Source organism: Haliotis asinina, chromosome 4 (genome assembly GCF_037392515.1).
Source record: "Haliotis asinina isolate JCU_RB_2024 chromosome 4, JCU_Hal_asi_v2, whole genome shotgun sequence".
In the NCBI taxonomy this organism is placed as follows: Eukaryota; Metazoa; Mollusca; class Gastropoda; order Lepetellida; family Haliotidae; genus Haliotis; species Haliotis asinina.
This window is the reverse complement of record NC_090283.1, coordinates 20,028,702-20,046,370: the sequence shown is the minus strand read 5'-3', so window position 1 is coordinate 20,046,370 and position 17,669 is coordinate 20,028,702. Positions and strand designations below refer to the sequence as shown.

The window sequence follows — 17,669 nt, the reverse complement described above, 5'->3', positions numbered from 1 at the left end:
TTACTAAGAAAGTACCTGCATTATCACAATTATACCATTTGTTGCATATGATCACTTTCTAGAAGGTAAGACACATTAACAGTGTATTGTTGAAGAACACTTTTAAACCCGATTTTCTGCCGGATCTTTGCTGGTTAAATCTACTGTAAAACCAACAGGTCATGACAATATTGTAATGAAAGATGGAAAAGCTACGTTAGAGAAACATGTGAATGCAATGTCGTGAAATGTTGACCCAGTAAATAAATATCCACAATGGCTCCTATGGTATTCCAGTTCTGATTTCTTGTAAAAAGAATATTATAACAAACAAACATAATTAAAACAAAACAAACAAACAAACGTGTTGATTTGGAATTATTCCATACTTTATCATGAAGATACTTTTTAACTATTCATTCTGTCACACATTGAACATATTCTATATTGGCAAGGCAAATGAAGAGGTATCATTGGTTTCACTGCTGCTTTAAAGCCAGCTGCTGAAGTGTCCTTGAACGCTATCACAGACTTGCTGTGAGATTCACTTTCTGTCACTATGGAGACTCTTCAACAACCTCTTCAACTTCATCACAGTTCTGAGTACCTTGTATCTGTAGGGACTTTTTCCCAAAGATTCCCACCAAGGCTGCAAAGAATGCGCCACACAGGAGAATAGTTCCTGCAAAACAAAATTCAGACGTTCACGTGGTCAAGAGAAAACATTTCCCGACCATTTTGTTTGTTATTTTATCTACAACCTTAAATATGTGACGTGGCTTCAATTCCAAATTCAATTTTCCTCCATAATGATTACCAATTCTAAGATCCTACACGCCACCTGAAACGATTACATATTAAAAAATCAGAGAAAGACACACAAATATTATATGTTATATACACATGGAAAAAAGTATTGCTAATGACTTTTAATTCTCATTGTAAATTCAAAGCATAAATTCATAAGAATGTTCGTATGATGACTTTGACACATCAAGAACAACCATTGATTGTTTTCAGATATGCACTTCTAAAATGAAATATGAACATTATGTCATAGGTTTGGATTATTTCTTTTTCTTTTACTAATGGCAGCATAGTGAATCTACGAAATCTAGCAGGTATTTGATACTTTTAAAGCTTGAAAGTATCATGTCTTCACGCTTCGGAATACTTTATTTTGAATCACATATTTTACAATATATTTTGGGAATTACGTTTCTCTCAGTGTTCTAAGTGATGTATTCAGTTTACCTGCAAATACAAATGTAAAGTCATAACGTCTTGTCGCTGAATATATAAAACCTGAAATGAAAAAGGTTTTCCAAAGTTAATGCAAATCGCAAGATGACCATTTGTAACATAGATCATCAAATAGGAGCAGGATGGTCAACCTGAATCATTCACTTAGGCTTGAGCACTTAAGACTGCAATGTGTTCTTTGAATGTTACAAATTAGTTTTCAAACATATAAGTCTTTCCCGTGTTTACAGGTTTCTTGGAAGATGCAAGATATGTTTATTCATTTTAATTTGGTTTTGTGAAAAATAAAAGTAATATTGCGAGAAAGGTCAAAATGAAATAAATGGGAAATACCAACTTGCAAGAGGAGGGCCTACGAAGAAACCAATTCCACGAAAGAAGTTCCCTAAGCCTGATCCAACAGCTAAGTGCTTCAAGCCCATCAGTTCTATTGTTATTGGGTTGATAAGAGTGTTAAGACCACCGCTATACAACCCATATGCTGCGCTAAATGTCATCTGAAGGACGTAGGTGTTTGAATAAAGAGGAAAACACAGTGTTAGGAGTCCACTGATTCCCAGAAGTCCTAAATGAAGTGTCACGTAATCCACCGAGGCATCATTTCCTAAGATTCCTATGAGGAGTCTTGAAATGACACTTCCCACTCCCATGACCGTGAAGAGACTAGCTGCTTGGGTTTCTGTACTGCCTTTATGCTCGGCGTAGTTAGGAAGGTGGAAGAGGCATGCTCCTTCCCCGAGTGCCCAGAACAAAAAACAGAGACAGTAGCTGATGAATCCATATTTGTTTAGTATAGTTATTCTTCTAATCCGTTTAAGGCAATTTCCGAAAGGGTTCGGCGATCCTTTTTCATGAAATGTACAACAGTGAGTGCTATCGTCTTTGATGACCTTGCCGGAATTGTTAGATGCGCAAGTGAAACATTCTTCTTCATCAGCTGACTTCAAAGGGAGAAACTTTCCTTCTAGCGTATTAACTTTATGTTTTAATGTATTTTGCTGATGATTCGTGGAATGTTGAACAGCCTCACTGCTACAATCGTCAGTCATCAGTGGTTCTACTGCAGACATAAATTCTTCTCTGTCGGCAGAATATTCTTCTCTTGATATCGCTGTATCTGTTTCTGTCGTTACTGTGACCGCATCGTTTTTGATTTCCTTTGTCATTTTCGTTGTGATAGTTGGGACGGGTGTCAAGAGGCAGGCTGCAACACACATGTTGGAGGAGATGGCTCCTAAGATCAGAAGACATCCACTGAGGCGGTATTCCTGGATCAGTATCTGACACAGAGGACCTCCTGTAAACATCCCCATACCAGCACCCGATACAGTCACACCAAATGCCAGACTTCGTTTATTGACAAAGTAATGACCAGGAGCTACGCCAGAGGAATTCAAACCCAGTCCAACACCGAATCCTGCCAAGGTATAGGACAATGAGTTATGAACAGACGGTATGAACGAGTCAACGAACAGACCAAATAGGGAGGTAAAACAGCCATGAGACCGTAAGACATTGCACATTGCTAAAATCAATGGATAACAACAAAGGAGTAGATTGATTACGTATACATATTTTTCACGATGTCTAAAATGTACTAAAATATTTCAATTTGGTAATAAGTAGTGTGACTCGACCTTATTTGTATGCCTGTGCCAAAACTCGTTGTGTGTGTCCCTTCAACTTAAACTTAGCGCCAGGATTACTGACACACCAACTTGCTTGTCATGGCTTTTGTGTTATTGAGCGAGTGTGTTAGTTTGGTTGTACGCTACTTTTAGCAGTATCTCAGGAATATCATGGCGGCAGCACAAAAATTGGGATTCGCAGACTGTGACCATGTGGGGAATCGAACCTGTGTTTGCAAAATTACTGGAGAACGCTTTATCCACTAGGCTACTCCACCGCCCTTGTATTACAGAGTATACATTCCGTGATCACCTCCAATGACTCCATATGTTACGATGAGTCCAGTAACGTCACGAACGAAAGACGCTGCAACAAGTCCCATCAGGATGAGTACACCTCCCCCGAAACATGCTAACCTGAAGCCTAGTTTCTTGGTGATCAGCCCCGCCACAGGACCTGGAAAGTAGTTTACAAGCAATGTATGGTTTCTGTTTGAATACATTTTCCAAGTCTCTTTTTTCCAACCTGTTACCACAGTGGTGGTGGCTCGCTGATTTGGTTCACAGATGTCATCGTATGCCAATAGTGAACAGCGATGCTCATAAATATTCCTGTTTAAATAGTCTGCGCATGGACATGCTGGAACTCAAATTATTCACTCATTTACATTCAAGAACTAGATTCTTATAAAAGTCTCTAGGTATAGGCACATAGTTGTACCTGCGCATAAGTGGCCATGGGACATAAGTGATTCTGATTACGATGTTCAGTTATGATAGAAAAATGATGATTTCACGAACAAGTAAATCTAAATTTCATTAATTGAATTTCCTATCATTATCACTTCTCAATTCTACATTGTTATCTCAACTTTACAAGTCCAGGTCCAAACGTTGGAACCACGCGGCTGACAAAACCTTAGAATAAGTTGTCGAAATATCTTGTTTCCTCAAATTAACTTCTCTCAGACATAAGAACATAGAGCGGTCTGGCATGGTCATCCATGAAATGCATTTAAGTCCAGCAGAATATGTGGCCTACAGTATTTTTAAAAAAAAATATATATATATTATTAGATTTATTAATCATACCCAGGAAGGTGAAGGTCCCTAGCATTGTCGAGCCAACCCATGAAGTCCGCGAGAGGTCGCTGTCAACTTCCTCCAAGATGGCGATATTGATGACCCCAGTCGAGTACACCATAATCCCGCAGATGAACATCGTACAGAAGGAGGCGAAAAGAACGACCCAGGCATATCCATGGTCTACGTCATGTGTTGTCTTCATTCTGACAAGTGAAACATTTCATGACTTGTGATAAAGTGGACAGATACCAAAACACATCCCATCCCATCATTCTGTCCACTCAGTAAGCACTAGGCTCATATGTAGGAAGCATATGACTATACTGTGGAAGCTGTATAAACCGGCACTCATTGGGACTAAAGAAATAATCCGGTTTAAACAGAGTGATGGATTGTAGAGCTGATGGTAAATGAACAAGCCACGGATGGGGCTGAGATTGTGTGCCGGTGTTCACAACTTGCCAGATTGGACAGATGCTGGTTTTGACACCTTCCACTGTACCTTATAGACACTAAAATTGCTCAAGAAATACACAGTGTACCAGACAAAAGACTTGGTCAGAGTGCTTTTCTCCATTATTTCACATGTGAATTTTGAGCCCCATCGCTTCCCACATACGAGATACTGAAATGTCAGTTCTCTCTGATATAATCTTATAGGGTCACTAATTTAAAGGAAATCTTATTTCCAAGCGTTGATCTGTCATGATAAACATAGAAGATGCGCAAATTATTAACGTTGGTGAACAAAAATCCAACTCAAATGAAATATATTATCGTCTAAATGGATAAGACTACCCAGATGCATTATCTTACAAGTGGATCAAACGTAGATGTTAAACGTACATATTAGTACTGTCGTAGATGTAAGATAATTGATTAAATTTCGTTTTGCAATATATGATTACTGAGATTCATCAACCATATCGCCATACACACCATATTTGACAGTTGTCACATTTACACATTTACATTTACTATCCCGCCACTTAGATGCTATCATTGACCAGCCTGAGATGTCTCAGACTCAACCACTTTAATGCAGTGTCGGATACGATATACGCATATAGAACTTATTTGTGTAAGATGAACTAACTTTTCCGCTTGCTAGCGGTGACAAAACTAACACTAAAGCAGATCAAATATTGCAACGAGGTTATCCCATCGAAAAATTACGTACTTTCCCATCTGTGGTTGGTTACTCCTCAGTAGCAGCCTCCGTCTCGCTCCTTACCACTATCCACCTGCACCGGAAACAGACTCACCTCCGAATCAATCACGTTTTTGCCTATGCACATATATACTCAACAACAACGTCCATTTAATGACAGTGTGTCGCCGTTCTGTCCACCAACACACGACTGCAACTCAGTACACTCCACCTTGTGGATCCCCTTGAGTGACCTCATATTATTTATGTTGTCACGAAAACAGCATCTCCTGGTAACTCTGTTTCAGATAGTACAACAAACAAAGTGTTTATACATTCTAATATCTGATAACTGAAACATAATCTGCATTGTTTCAAATGTGAAGCTGAATACATAGACCGACCTTTAGCAGTGACCCACTTGTCTTTCAACCATGACTGTGAACATGTCGTTTGTACACCTTCACTGTGGCATGGTTAAGTCTTCCTCCCGATGTATCCGCGCCGACTTGGTATTCTGGACTTTTGCCAAGTCTTCCCGTGTATTATGATTGATCCATAAGTATTGGCGGGCCCAGGTGTCGGTTTCATAAACTAATTACACCTCCATTGTACGTATGATACTCACTGGAAACAATAAATTGCCGTCAAACAGTAACGCTGTTGTATATCTATTGCAATTTTGTCATTTTTTGTGGAGGACCTAAGCGACGCGAGCAGATGCTTGTGTGTGATGATGCACCGTATTCACTCTGTCTGTGAGCGGTAAACTGAGACTAATGGTTATCTGGCGTGGACGTGAATAGTTTTACGCTTCAGTGCCCTTAATTCAATTATCAATGGGTGGCAGGGTAGCCTACTCGTCACGGCACTCGCCTGGCCGAAGACCAGTCGCCCGTTTCACAAAACGCTCGTAGCCTAAGATCTCGTAAGTTTTCTCGTAGCCATTGTACCTCCTATACTGTAACACAGGAGCTATGGATGCTACGAGAAAAGTTACGAGATCTTAGGCTTACGAGAGTTTCGCGAAACGGGCCCCAGGGTTTGGTTTCCCCTCGTGGATACAATATGTGGAGCCCATATCTGGTGTCGCCGGCTCACACTTGAGGTGACACGAACAAACGAAACAACTGACACACAGAACCTTTTTTTTTGTTTTCGTTGTTTAACGCCGCAATATTTCACCATGGCGGCTATTTGCAAATAATCGAATGTGGACCAGAAAACCAATGATCAATATTATGAGCATCGACCTACGCAATTGGGACATATGACCGAACAAATGAATGCATTCAATAAAGACGTGACGCATATCGGGATATTTCGTGATCAAAATTATTTTTTTTTACATATATAGCGACAAAGAAGGTGAAGTTTGCTTCCATACTTTGACTCTCTTAATCACACATCCAAGTGTGGCAGCATCACTGTAATATGAAAACTAAAGGAGAAAACAGTTACGCATATGCTGTAGACTGAATTCTGATATGATTTATCACGAAATCGATAGGTGTAAACACAGCTGAGACCTGATATAATGGTGACATGATAGAAACGTCAAATAACATTGTAGGTATATTACAAACATTAACACTTACACATTTACCTTGTAATGTATAATTAGGTTTGTGTTGAGACTACAAGTTCGTTCTTCCTGGAACAACACACGAACAAATCTTTCAAGAAAGAGTGGTATTTCTTTTGTATTCCATGTTTGATTTCTTCTGTACAAAAAAGGGAACAACGTGATTTGAGGTGCTTTTATAATTGTATAACAGAGTGAATTGGTCTCGACCAGCGGTGTCTTTGTATGGTAATGGCATTGGTAGATGTGATGGTCATGCCGCAAGAACCACCCCGCAAGAACTCCAAGATCAGCTGATGATGACGAAGTTCGTAAAAGTAACACAAACATGACGAAATGGCTCTATCCTTTGCAGATTCAAAACTGTGGAAGGCTCTACCACTCGGAATCAGACTCTTTTTCCTAACTAATTTGAAGATTGGGCTCACTTCAAAATGCGCCGTTGAGCAGTCATGTTTAATCTGGAGCCCAAGATAAATTCATTCATTCATTAAGACTTTTTTGTTCATTCATGAAGTTCATCCATGGCGTTCATTCACAAAGTTCATTTAGTTCATGAAGAAGCAGCCTCTCGCCTGTCACTTCCTTGAACATCAGGTCATTTTCTGTGGTGATCCTGTCAATCCCTTCAAAGACACATCAACAGCCTACATTACTTCATGTTGCGTAGGAACATCGTTTATCTTTTGCGAGTGCTTCCCAAATATTGCCACAAGGGCACCAAAGAATGCCGCAAGAAGCAGAATTAATCCTGAAAACAAAGATCAGTTGTGTACATTTATAATCAAGTTATCAACGATACATAAAATACCTACTATTTCACGCTTTTGAATAACCATAGCAGTTTGGTTGGCACTTCATGGAATGATTTGTTAGAAAGACTTGTTCATGTTGCACGAACAATTAATAACAGCCTTGAGATTTTGAATACAAGTTATGGTGAAAAGAAAATCTCCACACTCTGTGATAAGAGTAAATTAACTTGACAGGTCAGATGTTAGCATACTCCAAATCATGAGACAACACGAAACAATATATATCTTGGAATTGTCACGATGCATTTATGAATGTATTTCAGCTTCGTCCAAATGCATATTGCACAACTTAGTCCAACCTAGTTAAACTCAACTAAAGCATGTCTTCAGACACTTCAGAGGGACATTTCCTTGCATGTGAATATTTCCTTCGAAAGAAATCAACTTCGCTCGTTTCTTTGTTTACTGTTTATCGCCGCACTGGTCAAGCAAAATGGAGGCGGTCTCTAAATAATCGAGTATGGTCCAGTCACAAACATCATGGACATCTATAAAAGTTGGGTCATTTGATCCAAGTCAGCGATTTTCATCACCCGATTCAGTAAATCGCTTATTACCACGAACGCAGCTTGCTGAATGCCAGGATCCAGATTTGAATGTTTATGACGAAATGGACAAAGGAAAACTAAACTTTGAAAGACCTGCCTCTTCTTGTGGGCACAATTTGGTTTAAGGATGTGGGGTACATGTAAGTTTTAATGTGCAAGTACATGAGCTAACAAGGGAGTGAGGTCTAATATTCACAAAATTTATAACAGTACCATAAATTTATTCCAACAGTTTTCAACACCTCCCTAAACTGAAAGACAACCTTAAAAACATTGTGAAGCTTGGGAATATTGTCACTCGAAGCTTTCTAAATATAGTGCTTTTTTCCTTATTTCTTAGAATTTAGAAATGTTTGAAAAGGACTGAATTTTACTGTATTGATTTCACCTGCAAATACGAACGTGAAGTCATAACGTCTTGTCGCTGAATATATGAAACCTGAAATACAGAATTTGTCAGAGTTAATGGCACTCGAAATGGCTGTTCATTTTGAAGAATAAGATAAGAACACATCTATCTGGTAGCCAGCCAATCAGATATTTTGTTTTTCAGACATGCCTCCGCGTTATCATTAATAATCTATGACTGCTGTTCATTTTCTCACATACAGTATCAACTTAGAAACAATACCCACAGTGAATTTTCTTTTGAAATCCATAGATATTTCCCAATATGTAGATATCTCATCAGTGCAAGAATTATCACTTAAAAAATCGTCATTGTTATAATTTATATCCAATAACATAGTACTACAATTCGTAAGAAATTAAGCAACATATCAAACTATACTAACTTGCAAGAGGAGGTCCAGCGAAGAAACCAATTCCACAAAAGAAGTTTTCGATCCCTACTCCCACAGCTAAATGTTTCAAACCTACAAGCTCTATTGTTATTGGGCTGACAAGGGAATTGGGGCCGCCACTATACATCCCATATGCTGCGCTAAATGTCATCTGAAGAACGTAGGAGGTGGAGAAAAGAGGAAAACACAGTGCTAGGAGTCCACTGATTCCCAGAAGTCCCATGTGAAGTGTCATGTAATCCACCGAGGCGTCATTTCCTGCGAACCCTGTCAGGAGTCTTGAACTCAGACTTGTCACTCCCATGACCGTGAAAAGACTAGCTGCTTGGGTTTCTGTACTGCCTTTATGTTCGGCGTAGTTAGGAAGGTGGAAGAGACATGCTCCTTCCCCGAGTGCCCAGAACAGATAACTGAGACAATAGCTCATGAAACCATATTTGTTTAGTATAGTCATTCTCCTTATCCTTTTGAAGCAATTCCGGGACGTATATAGTGATTCTTCCTCATAAACCGAAAGATTGTGTAAGCTATTTTCTTTGGATTCCCTGCCCGTAAAGCTTTGGGAGTCAATGAAGCATTCGTCTTCATTTCTTGATGTCAACGGGAGAGGCACAGCCTGATCTGACCCGTTAACATAATGCCCAACTATGATTTGTTTTTCCTGATAGTTCGCGCCACCACTATAACTACAACTGTCCAACATCAATGGCTCTACTACACATGCGACGCTGTCGATACGATCAACTGAACATATTTCCTTTGATGCACCTGACTCGTTGAAGAATGTGTCTGACATGCTTGTGTCCGCTTCATGCTTGGTTTCTACGATAATCTCCTGACTGGTGCTCGGGACAGGTCTCAGGAGGCAGGCTGCAACACACATATTAGAGGCGATGGCTCCTAAGATCAGAAGACAGCCGCTGAGACGGTACTCCTGGATCAGCATCTGGCATAGAGGACCTCCAGCAAACATCCCCATAGCTGCACCTGACACAGTCACACCAAACGCTAGCCCTCGGTTTTTGATAAAGTAATGGCCAGGGGCCACGCCAGCGGAATTCAAACCCAGACCAACACCGAACCCTGCCAAAATACAGGACAATCAATTATGAACAGAAGGAATGAAAAGAAACGAAAGAACGAATACAAAGGGAACATAGACATCGTATCTAAATAGGGTTTTTGTTGTACATTGAAAATACTGGACGATCAACATAGAGAGAAATGGTTGTCTTGAAGCGGGCAAACTGTATTATTGCAATATTACATATATAATGATTATTACGATGTTATGTTTCGTTTTTTGTTTTTGCTTTTTTAATTTTCTTCTTTTCTTTTTTTTTGGGGGGGGAGGTGGGTTGGTGTTACTTAAAACGTTGCTTTTCTAACACATTAGCATCCATGCTCTGGTGGTTAGCCCTTGGTGCACATCCTATGATCACCTGCAATTATTCCATACGTTATAATGAGTCCAGTGACGTCATGAACAAACGATGCCGCAGCGAGTCCAAGCAGGATTAGCATTCCTCCGCCGAAACAGGACAGCCTGCAGCCGAGTTTCTTTGTGACCAGACCCGCAAAGGGACCTGGAATATAGCTCACATTGTACATATTCTTCTTGCGCAATGCTTACTCTTTGCTTGGATGTTTATTGATTGTGTGAAGAATTGAGCAGATGACAGAGCAGATGGGTGATAGGGTGACATGTTACTGGGACATCGACAAAAAGTTGGTCCCAGGTTTTGTCTAAAAACATAACTGTCCTTTGCAGACTGTTGAAAATAGCCTAATCTGTCAATTTATGTGTTTGAAGAACTTTTCCTGTAACTCAAAAAAAATAATGTTCGCCCCAAAAACATAAATAAATAGCCTGAAAATGCTTTTTCACATGGGTGCTCGTGCAGGCTATTTATTTATATTTATTTAAATCCTGCAGTCTGGTGTGACTTGTTTGTTTGTTGGTTAAAGTCAACACTCGGCGATATTCCAGCTACACGACAGTGGTAAATAATGTTAAACTGTGAATCGGAGAAGCATGCTATTAATGCCGATTCTGAACCCCCCGATTCAATTCCTCAGTCCCTCCTGGACTCCGCGATTTTGCAGTTGCAGAAAATATGGCGGAATTTATCTTTCCATGCAGAAAAACGTCTTGCTTATTATAAAAATTGAGCGAAAACTGACCCCCAGCCCAAATGAAAAATAGTGTTGATGTCAAAAGTTGGATCGGTTACGCATAAAAGGAACTCACATATTTGCACTGACAACGTTTTCAAAATAATCATGATGAGAGATGCTGTATTAAAGGTCACATACAACGTAAAACACAACTTTGCAGATTCTGATACCTTTCCTTATGCACTTGCCGAAACAAATCATCAAAGTGAATTCATTCTATAAAGTTGAAAAAAAACGCGATGGAAAAAAGGCCCGTGAAATCGGAGTTTAAACGATTCACTATTTTTTCCCCAGCGCTGTGGGGAAAAGTGGTGTCACCAACTATGCTGCGCTGCGCTCAAAACGAATGCGTAGTGAGCAGGTTAGCGGAGCTTGACAGACTATGCCTGCCCTGAGTATGAGGTCGTGAGCAGTAGGCTAATCTTGGTTGTGTACATAAACAAGGAAATAATCTACTTGTCACAAAAAAAACCATGTTGATTGTGATAAGCAGACTCTGTTACTGGGAAAATGTCTAGTTCATTGACGGCTATATGTCTGCCTGCCTGTTTGCTAATGGCAATATGTGTGCAATGCACAACTTCCATTACTGACCAGTTGCAATTTGAAGTTAACATCTATCGGACTTATCCGCCACCTCTCCGACTTGTAAACAAAGAGCCGACTAAGCGTATCGGCAACTGAACCAATGGCCAATGACAAGGCGTCGTTACACACGGGTGAACATCCACCGACCCTAACTGGGTTCGATATCGAGGGAGGTAAACGCAAGTAGAAAATGTTACACACTTGTTTTGCGATTATACGCCTGTAATTTTGTTTACTTGTTTTTTCACAATCACCAATTTTATCTATCATGAACAACTGATAACTGTGTTTTAATGTTTGTTTTTTTTGTTTGCATGTGACCTTTAATAAGGCAAGTTTTAGGCATCTTTCAAATAATATTAGATGAATTTGACAGTGTAATTACGTTCTCAAATTCGATCATTTTGAAAACTGAAATTATTTCAGATTTCGTTTAAATGTAAAATTGTTATTTACGTGAAACCAGACGTTGCTCGTCTGCATCAATGTTACGAATAACTTTGAGCGTGTGTTTAAATCTTAAAAACAGAAAAAGATGTGGGTGCTTTGTCATCAAACTTACCCAAGATGCGATGTGTACTGTCGACTTAACTTTATAACTGTGTTTGAGAAGTAAACTGTGAAGGCCTATATAATGTTTTGGTGTTTTTTTCTAAATGTTTTAAGCGAAGAATGTTTTGCAGAATATTGAAAAATAGGGTTCAGAATTTGCATAAAATTTCCCGCGGAATTCTTAAACTTTCGCCGTGTAATCCAGGAGGGACTGATTTTATCATCTCTGAAGGTAACCATGGACTTCTGAAAAAAAAGCCCAGGTCTTCCCAGGTACGCGAAGCGAACCCAACAGCGTATTTGGCAAGAAATATATTATGCGCTCGTAACCATACCCATGAAGGTGAAGGTCCCCAGGAGTGTTGAACCGACCCATGACGTCCGCGAAAGGTCGCTGTCAACTTCCTTCAAGATGGCGGTGTTCATCACCCCAGTCGAGTACACCAACATCCCACAGATGAACATTGCACAGAAGGAGGCGAACAGAATGACCCAGGCATACCCACGGTCTATGTCGTGTGTTGTCTTCATTCTGACGGCCGACAATACAAAAATATATATAAGTAAACAGAAACAACATGTTTCAACAACAACGCTTGTCTATTGGGATGGCATTGGATCACATGTTAACTGTCCTTTGTGTCATCTGAGAGGTGGCTGACACTCATTTCACTACATGTATTTCAATATTGATTTTCACCACCGTTTGCGACAGGGATTTTTTCAGTCTCGTTTACGAAACTGAGATAGCTAAAACGACGCGAGTTCTGATGTTGTCGATAACGTTTCGTCTCTTTCCAGCCATTTTCTGACAGTTCTAGAGACACAGTCGGACATGGTAGGACAACAACATTATGATAACTCAAAACAACTTGTCTTGGACACATTCGAAGGTTCAATCACTATATTCTTCTATAACGTACTATAACTTACTCCTAGTCTTTTACGAAATTTGGACATTCAGTTACTGCCCATCAGCCATTCTTTCACACATGTCCGCGCCTTTACAGGATACTTGGTTACCACAGAATCAAACTCTGTCCCCAGACAATTACTGCCTTTCACCCAGTAGATATCCTCATAATTATACTTACTGACTCAGGTTCAACCACTACCTTGCCACTGAAACACTGTCTCCAATGTGTCCTAGAATGCTTACTACCTCGCCACTGACACAGTTTCCAATCTGTCCTAGAATCCTTACTGCTTCGCGTCAACCACTACCTCGATACTGACACAGTTTCCAATCTGTCCTAGAATCCTTACTACCTCGCCACTGACACGCTGTCTCCAATCTGTCCTAGAATCCTTACTGCCTCGTGTCAACCACTACCTCGCTACTGACACAGTTTCCAATCTGTCCTAGAATCCTTACTGCCTCGCGTCAACCACTACCTCGCTACTGACACAGTTTCCAATCTGTCCTAGAATCCTTACTACCTCGCCACTGACACGCTGTCTCCAATCTGTCCTAGAATCCTTACTGCCTCGCGTCAACCACTACCTTGCTACTGACACACTGTTTCCAATCTGTCCTAGAATCCTTACTGCCACGTGTCAACCACTACCTCGCTACTGAAACAGTTTCCAATCTGTCCTAGAATCCTTACTGCCTCGTGCCAACCACTACCTCGCCACTGACACACTGTCCCCAATCTGTCCTAGAATCCTTACTGCCTCGCGTCAACCACTACCTCGCCACTGACACACTGTCTCCAATCTGTCCTAGAATCCTTACTGCCTCGTGTCAACCACTATCTCGCTACTTGCACATTGTCTCCAATCTGTCACACTTTATTCATTCAGTTTCAAGTACAACCTCGTGTTTCACAAAAACACTCAAATCTGTGTCACGGTCATGCACAAAAATGGAAATGCCCCCGACCCGCCCACCTTAAATCCATTAAATAACTTCACTAGGATCAAGAATTTTGCAAGACGTTCCGCAAATGAAACTTACACGCCGTGTCCCAAACACTGTCCAAAACACTCACATTCACACGGTAGTATTCCCTCTACACTACCGCAACAATTTAAATCACTACTAAGCAAATCCCTTTGTGATATTTCCTGAAACCGTATGGCGTACCGAACGACACTCACCTAGTCGTTATCAATTGAAATGTGGAACAAAAACAGGCTAACCTTTATCAGTGACCCAGATGGTGATCAGCTACATGTCTCGGTGAATACACCCATATCATTTATCACTGTGAAGGTCGTCATGTATATTGACAAGCAGGAGGTATTGTTTGCACAGTATCGAGGTACTCATTTGGACCGTACGACATACTCATTAAACACAAGCGTACTTGAATACAAACGCACTGTCATACAGCAGTGCAGTCACGTGTTTGTCATGGACTGTAACAGCAGGTTTCGTTATTACTTAACAATGAAAACATGAAGTTTGGATAGCCTGTCAAGGGCATGGTCGAAACATTAAACATTGTACAACCGCCTCAACCTATATATTTATGCATGAAATGAATGCCAAACTGTGCGAACATAAACAAAGACTGACAATGTATTTTTGCGAATAGTGTTATATACCTCTCTTTCTCTCTCTCTTTCTCTCTCCCTGTGTGTGTTTGTGTGTGTGTGTGCGTGCGTGCGAGCGTGTGTGTGTACTTCTCGAGTTTAGATTAATGTCGCTTTTTGTTGTAAACGTTCGTGATAACATATTACGTATCATCAACTGGACGCAGAGGATGACTCACAGAGGGCAGGTTGCAGATGTCACATTTAGGTGAGACACACTGACAAAAAACATAAGGCTAAGTAAATAATGTGAAATGCTTCTCGGGCATCGCGCGCCACGTGTATTCGTGCACTTAATATTTTTGGGTTACCATTTAAAATAATTGTGACTTTGTCGCGTTCCGATCATCCATTTGTCCACTATAAAAATGAGTGTCTGTAAGAACATGTGTGACTGAATCTACAACTCATTAACACGTGCTAAACTTTCCAAGCTGTATTTCTGAGGGAACAAAGTAAAAATGTATCCCTCCCTCGTCACCTTTTTCTCCTATCAAAATTGAAAAAGTCCTACGGCCCTCTTCACTTTTGAAAAAGATATTCCCCAGAAACATTTATTTTTTTATGTAGCCTGATACGAGGTATTTCTCTGACACGTTTAAACCAGAACGTAGGTTAAAGCTGTCTTGATTTTTCTGTTTCTCCCACCTCCTGTAACTTGGATTGTCATTCCGACTTAAAATGTAATGGTACATGCCGTTGTTAACGTACATGCCCCCAAGTGAGGGTTTGGACGCACAATTGTGAAGCATAACAGAAATCCCCAAATATTGCGTCTGAAGAGACGTACAAAAATGCTTACAGTACATCAGGAGAAAATGTGTATGGAATTGCATCATTTATGGCCCCTGTCCACATGATCTCTGAATAATTCCAGGTGGTGGATCAATATTCTGAGAGTTCACTAAACTACAACGTATCAATACTTTACAAGACGCTCCTATTTCCATCACGGCCGCCCACATGTGGAAGTCAAGGTGATATACTAGCGCACTCATAAACAACATGTCAGCATCATCTTCGTTCAACTGCGTCATTTAAAGAATTATTTCCGAAGCAAAGCGATTCGATCTAAGTACGCTTCAATGTAATCAAACCTACCCTTGGTAACCCACGACGTCACGGTGCATGCCAGCTGTCGTCGCCTCGTAAAGTTAACTACTCCGTGTGACCTAGTTTCATGGTTAGCTGTTGTTCAACTCGGCATGCATCACTGGTTGAACTCTTTGTGACGGGTTCTGTTCTAAATTTGCGTTCATAGTTAAGTGCGACGTTTCCTCAATATGGTTAACGATAATCACAGACGTAAAATAATATAGAGAAAAAATTTAACACGAACGTAATCCGTCTTCGAGCTTTTTTTTATTTGTTTACACACTGGTGTGCTTTTTAAGGCATAAGTAGACTAAGGCTTCGTCTCTGAATATATATGATCCAGAAAGGGAATATCACATGTACAGTCACCGCTCGTTTATCCGACACTTGTGGATGCAGAGAAATATTTCGGATTCAGGAGAGTGTCGGATTAAGGTATTTGTGTGATAATACATGTATCAATGTTTAGTAAAGGTCATGATCGTCATTCCGTAGCATGCATATCCGAAACACTACATCAAGTTACCTTTATCGTATGTACAAATGTTCACAGTAATTAAAAATAATAACAATTCACTCTTGATATCATTTATTAACATTCATAGATGTCATAACATACACATTAAAATCAATACAATCAATCAGGTTCATATGTACATGCACAGGAATGTCATAACTACATTGGCACAGAACTCACGTTTGTTTCCACACATCAGCAGCCATTATTATCCGGATGTTGAGTGTGCTACTGTTTTCATACAACTGTGTCTACACTAGCATGTGGACGTCTGGTGAACAATAAGTTATAATCTAAAAAGTCTTTGATGTTGTTTGTAGTTCCGATTTTTTGGAGGCCTTCAGCAATTTAGTTGTCAAAGTGTCAAGGAAGTCGAGATCACTAACATCAAACACCTAAGTGGTGTGAAATGTTTGCAAAGTGTTCAAGGATGTTTTGACCTCAGATAGCTTGGGATCCACCACGGGAACCCGATAACGCAGTGTAGGTTAAACATAGACCATAGATCTACACGCACGTCATATATATTAATAGAGTAAAGGAGTAGCAGCTGCCATATTGGATTGTCGTGCAGACATCGACTCGTACGTTAGGAATCCGGTGACATTCGAAGTTATGCACTCGTACCTCTCAATCATACATTTCCTGCCTGATTTCCACGACATAACACCTATTTTATTAACTTTAATACGTCCTCAAAATCGAAAATCAAACTAAAAAACCTCTGACGTGAATTTTATCCCGCACTCGAAGCCTCTCGCTTGGTCGCTGAACGGAAGTATTTATAGTATCGGTAAACAAGACGGCATGGCTTGAGAGCGAAAAGTCTTGGATGAGCAATCAATTTGACACCCGATCAGGTTTCAACAAAAAAAAAATACGATTTTTAAATTTTGCGGGAATGTAATGAACGTGTTCTGGAAAAATTACTTACATCAGCGTTCGCTCGAGAGGTGCGTTATCGGGTTCCTGTGGGAGCCACTGGCTCAGCTGTCTGGTCTTCTTCAGTGCTTATTTCCTCATCTGCGGTACACGTAGGTCGGACAATCTCTATGATATCATCTTCAGTCAAGGCTTCCTCACATGGCAGGTTTGCCTCTTATTCCATGAATTCACTGACAGGTACACTGTAGTAGGTTAATTCTACATTAGACTTGAGGGCCAATAATGCAAGGAAGAAGGTAACAATATTTCCGTTGCAATCTGCATGTTCGGCATAGTGGGTAGAGAGTTACTTCCCTCCTATCTTCCGCACAAGATCGCGCTAGATCAACTATGCGATGCAGTCAGTGTGGTAGAGAGTACTGAATGTGAGTCAGCGAGTTTCGGTCACGGCGCTTT

General features: G+C 40.3%; 2 protein-coding genes across 6 annotated transcripts; both read right to left on the bottom strand.

The window, feature by feature from the left end:
* Window positions 1-346: 346 nt before the first annotated feature.
* Window positions 347-5,800, bottom strand: LOC137281359 (monocarboxylate transporter 9-like). 3 transcript variants are annotated; one of them, XM_067812537.1, is made up of 6 exons: window positions 5,511-5,800; window positions 3,963-4,159; window positions 3,184-3,327; window positions 1,580-2,659; window positions 1,234-1,284; window positions 347-661 (listed from the first exon to the last, which is right to left on the bottom strand). In XM_067812537.1, exons 2-6 carry the CDS (start codon window positions 4,156-4,158, stop codon window positions 537-539), a joined length of 1,596 nt encoding a protein of 531 aa, XP_067668638.1. In that variant the 5' UTR covers window position 4,159; window positions 5,511-5,800; the 3' UTR covers window positions 347-536. The 3 variants fall into 3 exon arrangements, with proteins under 3 accessions (XP_067668638.1, XP_067668637.1, XP_067668639.1); XM_067812536.1 differs by having other exon boundaries at window positions 5,137-5,520; XM_067812538.1 differs by lacking the exon at window positions 5,511-5,800 and adding an exon at window positions 5,222-5,281.
* A 983-nt stretch (window positions 5,801-6,783) lies between these two features.
* Window positions 6,784-17,669, bottom strand: LOC137281357 (monocarboxylate transporter 9-like). Of its 3 annotated transcripts, none has more exons than XM_067812535.1 (6): window positions 17,263-17,669; window positions 12,511-12,707; window positions 10,300-10,443; window positions 8,849-9,940; window positions 8,443-8,493; window positions 6,784-7,442 (listed from the first exon to the last, which is right to left on the bottom strand). In XM_067812535.1, exons 2-6 carry the CDS (start codon window positions 12,704-12,706, stop codon window positions 7,339-7,341), a joined length of 1,587 nt encoding a protein of 528 aa, XP_067668636.1. In that variant the 5' UTR covers window position 12,707; window positions 17,263-17,669; the 3' UTR covers window positions 6,784-7,338. The 3 variants fall into 3 exon arrangements, with proteins under 3 accessions (XP_067668636.1, XP_067668635.1, XP_067668634.1); XM_067812534.1 differs by lacking the exon at window positions 17,263-17,669 and adding an exon at window positions 16,509-16,547; XM_067812533.1 differs by lacking the exon at window positions 17,263-17,669 and adding an exon at window positions 15,818-15,959.

What these genes read in the sequence shown, in the direction of transcription:
- LOC137281359 (XM_067812536.1), bottom strand. An exon ending in AGGGACCTTCACCTTCCTGG is followed by an intron (nt 3,328 to 3,962) that starts GTATGATTAATA and finishes ACTACTTTCCAG; the next exon opens with GTCCTGTGGCGGGGCTGATC. An exon ending in CTTTACATTTGTATTTGCAG is followed by an intron (nt 662 to 1,233) that starts GTAAACTGAATA and finishes TTTGTTTTGCAG; the next exon opens with GAACTATTCTCCTGTGTGGC.
- LOC137281357 (XM_067812533.1), bottom strand. Translation starts at nt 15,846, where the DNA reads ATGCACCGTGACGTCGTGGGTTACCAAGG. An exon ending in GACGTCGTGGGTTACCAAGG is followed by an intron (nt 12,708 to 15,817) that starts GTAGGTTTGATT and finishes GTCGGCCGTCAG; the next exon opens with AATGAAGACAACACACGACA. An exon ending in AACGTATGGAATAATTGCAG is followed by an intron (nt 9,941 to 10,299) that starts GTGATCATAGGA and finishes GTATTTTGGCAG; the next exon opens with GGTTCGGTGTTGGTCTGGGT.